This window comes from Ovis aries, chromosome 2, assembly GCF_016772045.2.
Source record: "Ovis aries strain OAR_USU_Benz2616 breed Rambouillet chromosome 2, ARS-UI_Ramb_v3.0, whole genome shotgun sequence".
NCBI classification, from domain to species: Eukaryota; Metazoa; Chordata; class Mammalia; order Artiodactyla; family Bovidae; genus Ovis; species Ovis aries.
Genome location: NC_056055.1, coordinates 135,278,731 through 135,284,730, shown reverse-complemented (window position 1 = coordinate 135,284,730; position 6,000 = coordinate 135,278,731). Strand labels below are relative to the sequence as shown.

At 41.9% G+C, this 6,000-nt stretch overlaps 1 protein-coding gene across 2 annotated transcripts in view; it reads right to left on the bottom strand.

Annotated features, from left to right (window-relative positions):
• Positions 1 to 2,587: 2,587 nt before the first annotated feature.
• CHN1 (chimerin 1) overlaps positions 2,588 to 6,000 on the bottom strand; it is a 213,048-nt gene continuing 209,635 nt past the window's right edge. For both annotated transcript variants that reach the window (XM_042243696.2, XM_027964832.3), the window contains 2 exons: positions 4,902 to 5,007; positions 2,588 to 3,492 (listed from right to left, as the gene is read on the bottom strand). In XM_042243696.2, coding sequence (XP_042099630.1) covers positions 3,321 to 3,492; positions 4,902 to 5,007 — 278 coding nt within the window. In that variant the 3' untranslated portion in view covers positions 2,588 to 3,320. The remainder of the gene's footprint in view (positions 3,493 to 4,901; positions 5,008 to 6,000) is intronic.

The window sequence follows — 6,000 nt, the reverse complement described above, 5'->3', positions numbered from 1 at the left end:
CTTTGCGCTCTGTTGGCCCTTTCCAGAGAACACACCCTCACCACAGGGACGGGCAACTAGTACCGAGGCCCATAGGAAAGAAGACAGGGAAAGAGAAAGATTCAGATTTCCCTAGGCCAGGGTGATCTGGTGCATACCTTGAGAATGGGAGCTCATCTTGTCTCCAGGCTGGCACAGTGCATGGCCCATGGAGAGGAGCAGGCAGGAACCAGGTGTGGAATAACTGCAGATGCACCAGGGGATGCAGGTCTGGGCTTTGCTTGTCGAGACAATGCAAGTGGAAACTAGATCGCTAAAAACTTGAGACGCTGACTGAACCCGGACAGTGCTATACCCCTCTCAGCCTTCTCTACCCCCACCACAACGCTTGGCAACCAAGGGTCAGCGCTTCCCAGTGTCCAGGGGAGGTGTGATGTGTGCTGATGATGTATGTAGAGAGCACGGTTACTTCCATTCGTAAGACGAAAGTCTCTCATTAACACTAGGAGACAGACGTGAATGTTATACAGCAACGTGAATGTTGCTACAGGCAAATCAAGTTAAAAAGACACTTAAAGAGTTCCTTAAGAAGCTACCCTCCCAATGACTAAAACATATTTGGGAAGAGTTTGGATATCTTGCTTTTCCACTGTGCATTAAATAAAAAAACACTTTCGGCTCTGTAAGTGGATTTACCAATAATACATAATCAGCTTTGGGACTATAAACTCTAAAATATTTTGTTAAAAATGAAGTGTTGGAGCCCTGATGCTAATTTATTCAGAGGCCTTCTAGTTGAGCTCATTAGGTAACCAGAAACATTTTGATATATATCGATTCTTCCACTTAGGGACACATTTTTTCATCTCAATTCAGTAAAGAACTACCTCCTCTGACCAGTTGGTATAACTGGCATTCAAACTAACAAAAAAATGTAGAGAAGGGAAAACCTTTCATTTCTCAATAATTTCTTTAAAACTATATATAGAAAATTGAGAAGAACTGGGCTTGATGCTCAGGGCAGAGTATCTGCGGTACTGCCAAATCCGTGGGAGATGGTGGAGAGGTTCACTGGCCTCTCCTCCCACTCCCAATGGGATGGAAATGGAAACTGCTGCCCCTTTTTACAGACGGTCATGCTTCAGAGAAATCTCCAAGTAGTTTTAGAAAGACATATATAAAAGACTCTGATGAATTATTGAGTAAGAGCTTCCCTAAGTGACTGAGATTTGCTCTTTCAGTTCAAGAAGCATCACCCGATGGTACAAGGGTGCTCACAGATGATGTGGCTGTGATTTGTATCTGCACCTCTTGGGGGAAGGAACCACACATCTATCTACTTCAAAACATGCTCAGTGCACTGTTCATAAACCTGGTAAACAGTAACCTTGTCTGCAGACAGACTCACAACTTTATCTGAACATCTGCTTCATATTTACTGTGATCAGGCACTGCGCCTGGTCCAGATCCACCTCTAATTCCAGAAAGTGCCTGCTCTAAAGTCAAGTGTATCTGTTACTTTCAGGGTGATTACATTCTAATAAGGCATATTTCTTTGCAGCTGAAGTCTCATTTAGAAGGACTTTGTACAACACGAACTTCAGTCCCTAGTATGTAGCGGCAGTTCAGATGTTCCTAACCCTGGGACAGTCAGACATGATCGGATTTCTCCGACAAACGTGTTTCCTAAGTCAAAAGCATCACCTTAGTGTTCAGTGCCTTGCAGTGGCCTCCATTTTAAAGAAAGCATCTGTGTTATAGAAAACTAGTCTCTGAACTTTAATCTATGGACCCCATGCTGCTAGGTGCAGTGACATTTTTCATGGGTGACTGTGGTTGAGAAAGTTGTGAAGGACTGCGTAACACTTTACTGAGCATAATCATTAATAAAACATATGATCACCTTCCTACTATAGCCCAAGGGTAAAAATATGGAAAACAACATACTTCTGTCAGTTCCCATTATCATTGAGACGGTCTTGAAAGCATTACGGATTGAAATGGCAAAAATGGAAATGTGTCTTGTATTACTTTTTCAGTGTTTAAAGGAGGTCAGAGCTTCAGTCCTGGAAGGGCGCTCATTTGACAGCCGAGGAAACAGAATCTGGAAGGTCATTTGCTCAAAGGCACGTGAGTGTCTGGTGGCAGCAGCAGGCCTGTTGCCTGGGTTCCCCAGTGCTGTGTGGTGCCGACCCCCATTCCCCATTGTCAGGCTGCTACCTGAGACTCCTCTCAGGTAGTGGCAGCTCAACGGCATGTCAGCATCATGCATCGCTGAAAAAACCAAGTGTTTAGAAAGTCAGGGTGTTTTTCTGTTTTTTGTTTTAGCCCTTTTTTCTTTTTGTGATGGCTCTAGAATGAACTCCTACCTGCACTTCCCACTCCCCCAAAAAGTTGAGAAAATATTCTAGATTTCTGCCAGAGTATGCAAGAAGAGAAATAACTCCATGAGTGGGTATTCTATTTCTAAGCAGTTTTAAATTACTTTTTTTAAGGAGCGTTCAATGCAAAACTTTCAATGGTAAACAAAAGAGGTGGCAGGGAATACTCAGTATTAAATAAATGGTCAAACACATTTTCCCACATATGATCAGTCATGAGAAAACAGTAAGCTATCAATATTTTTTATTTCTAAAAGCCAAATTTAATAAATTAATAAATGCATGCCAGATAAAAACACAAAATTACAACTGAAGACCAATAATAATTTAACAAAATGCTCTTGTGTTGTACGATTTTTTATTGGTAGAGATAATTTACTAAAGTAACAAATCTGAAAACACATTTTGCTTTTGCTGGAAAGAAAGTACTATGTTAGAGAAGAACTAAGAGAAACCAGAAATGAAGCATTTGAGAAAAGTAGGCATATGTTATAGTCTAGGGCAATGCAGCAGCCACAGGTTCTGTTTTCTCCATTTGTGTGCATGTGTATAGAAGCATCAGAAACCAATGACATAGGACCCAAAAGCAAAGTCACGACAGATCTACTCTGCGAAACATGCTGAGTTACAACCACAGGCGACCCAGGATGAAGGGGCGGTGCAGGCTTGGTGTCTCCTTTGTATGGGGTTCCCTTGCCAAACAGGGGGCTAATCATGCAATAGCTTGAGTTTCTCTGAACATGATAAACACCCAGGATTACTAGAACTGGAAAGCGTGTGTTCACTGTTTACAAGGACAGCTGAGCGGTGCTATGAAAACAATGGGAGGTTCCTTCATTTTAATCTGGTTATATGCCCAAACTTCTAACCAAGAAATAATTCAGCTATAAGAGCCAATTAAATTACTATAAAACATTCCTTCATCTGTAAAACATTTCCTTTTTCCTTCAAGCTAAAAATTTAAAATAAAATGTCTTCGTTTTTGATCAGCAGCTCCACCACCAGTCTCTGATATCGTATATCGTTCAGGGCAGCCATGGCGTCTAGTTCTGGAGATCTCATGAGTGTCGGGCCGAAAACAATCCCAAGGTTCTCTGCGTTCATCAGATTCTCCTTTTCGTGGAGGGTGACTCTGAAAAGATACAAGGGAGGATGACTTCATGTAGGACATGGGGGTCTTTGTTGTGCTGGAGCACTAAAACAAAAACAAGATTCAAAGTGGGTTGTGTCCACTGATCAACCCTTCTGCTAGGTTATTTCTCAGCTTCAAAGTACTGACTCCTTAAAGTAAATGACAGAATAATTTACACTTCTGGTGACCCCTGGAGCTGAAGCCAGAGTGGAAGTGCTGGCCTGAGTGGGTTCTGTCCTATTTGTGGATTCTCCGGCCACGGCCCAGAGCTGCAGGGAAGGGGCTGGGTGACCTTGACGACCCATCAGCTCTCCCTCCACTTTGGTGAGATCTTGTTTCCTACAGAGAGTTTTTGCAAGCTGAATAGTTTATTGAGTATCTAGGGGGAGAGCGGTAGTGATATTAATAGGAAACAGCTCAGAGTAAGCAACCTCATCAGGGAGTGTTAAGTATTTTTATAATTTTTATTGCTACAGCAAGGGCACAGAGACCATAATTTGAGAGTTATTTCTTTGTTTTAATGTGGAGTTTTTAACTGCATCCACATATGCAGCAAACTTGAATTTATAAGTGAAGTTATAAGCATATTAAAAGTTTTAACTTATGGTGCTTCTAAAGATGGAGAGCATGCAGAGTCTCTGAAAGCACCATGAGTTAAACATTCACTTTTGGGTAACTTGGACCTAAAGGTGTACAAAGCAGATGTCAAGTGCTGCCGAGTTTTTTTGCTTGTTTACTTCTGATTGGTCTTACATCAGGGAACCCTAAAACTACTAAAATTTGGTCATATAGTTTTGGAAACTTTGCTTCATCTGGGAGAGATGGAGGGTGACCGAGCCGGGAAATAAAGCTACCTCACCATCCATCACTTTAAAACATTAAACCAGAAGTAACTGAAATATTTTATTTTCCACTCCTCTCTTTACCCCTTTCTTTACTCCATCATTTTTTACAGCAGGTTTCAGTGCTGGCAACATTAATTCAATAATCTGAAATAGTCAGTCTGAAGTGCCTATTTTGGAGCAAGACATAAGAAAACTGAGCTTTCTTGCAAGTTGCTTCATTCTTGCTTTATTATATTAATGATAGTGTCTTTATATAGCTGCAACCTTTTCCCTTTCCACAAAAATTAACGCATGTCCTTGGCAGAATATTGGTATTTCTAACATGTCTGCAAACATATACTGGAACTGCAATTCCATTTATGAAAGAATCAAGTCTGCATACCATATTATACTACAGAATATTTTTAGCCTTCCTTCTCAACATGTGATTTCACGCCAGGAGACAAGATAGCTATGCATTTATTTATTCTATGGCAGATCCACCTGACCTCTTTTTCACCTTTGCTTTCATTTGATTCTTAACATCTGGATGTGGTACAAGTATATTCCAAGTTGGAAACTTGCCTCTTCAGATGCGCCATGAGGTACCGGAGGGTTTCGCAGTGAGCAGGCGGCAGCAGTTTCAGTGCTTCGTGAAGGGTTTCTAATTGCTCATCAGGATCCATAATTTCTGTAACAGCAAGATGAATACCAAGGAGAAAAACTTTAACAGACAACTGGTGCAAATGGCTCATTTAATTCTATTCTTGTGGTGATCTTCTGAAACTGACAAGGTCACTGCCCATGGCCTTGGAAAATAATTTTTAAGGTTCAAGTCTCAGACTTCCAAAAGATTAGTGTCCATGTGGCAAGTCCATTTCCTTGGACTTCTGGGGAGGGTACCCAGTGTTTTCAACTTGAGGGTCCTGGGGTCCGTTAACTATGATAATTGGATGTATAGGCTGTAACTTTAAAAAACTCAGACACATGTATGCAAGGATAAAAACATATACGCAAACGAGGCCATCTTCGAGCACTGTAGACACACTGAAGCCACGCTGCACCGTTAATGATATTTTGAAAAATCTCCTTTTAGTATCTTCATTTAGATATTTTAGTTCTCTGTTGGCCAAAAAGTCACATTCCTTTCAGGTCACAGAGTGCATTTAATCCATCAGTTACTTCCATATTCAGAAACAATAGATATCTTTGGAATTTTGTGTTCTCAAAAAGAGAACCACAGCACATTCCTGCTTCAACCCAAACATGAGGAAGATGGGGCACCTTTAAATGTTGGGTGTCAGGGCAAATGCCTTTAAATGCTGGCTGCTGCTGCTGAGTCACTTTAGTCGTGTCCGACTCTGTGTGACCCCCATAGACGGCAGCCCACCAGGCTCCCCAGTCCCTGGGGTTCTCCAGGCAAGAACACTGGAGTGGGTTGCCATTTCCTTCTCCAACGCATGAAAGTGAAAAGTGAAAGTGAAGTCGCTCAGTGTGTCTGACTCTTAGTGACCCCATGAACTGCAGCCTTCCAGGCTCCTCCGCCCATGGGATTTTCCAGGCAAGAGTACTGGAGTGGGGTGCCATTGCCTTCTCCGCCAAATGTTGGCTACCAGCCTTGAAATGCTGGAAGTCCACATCTAACCAGAATATAACGTTTAAGACACAAGCCCAAGAATCCCTT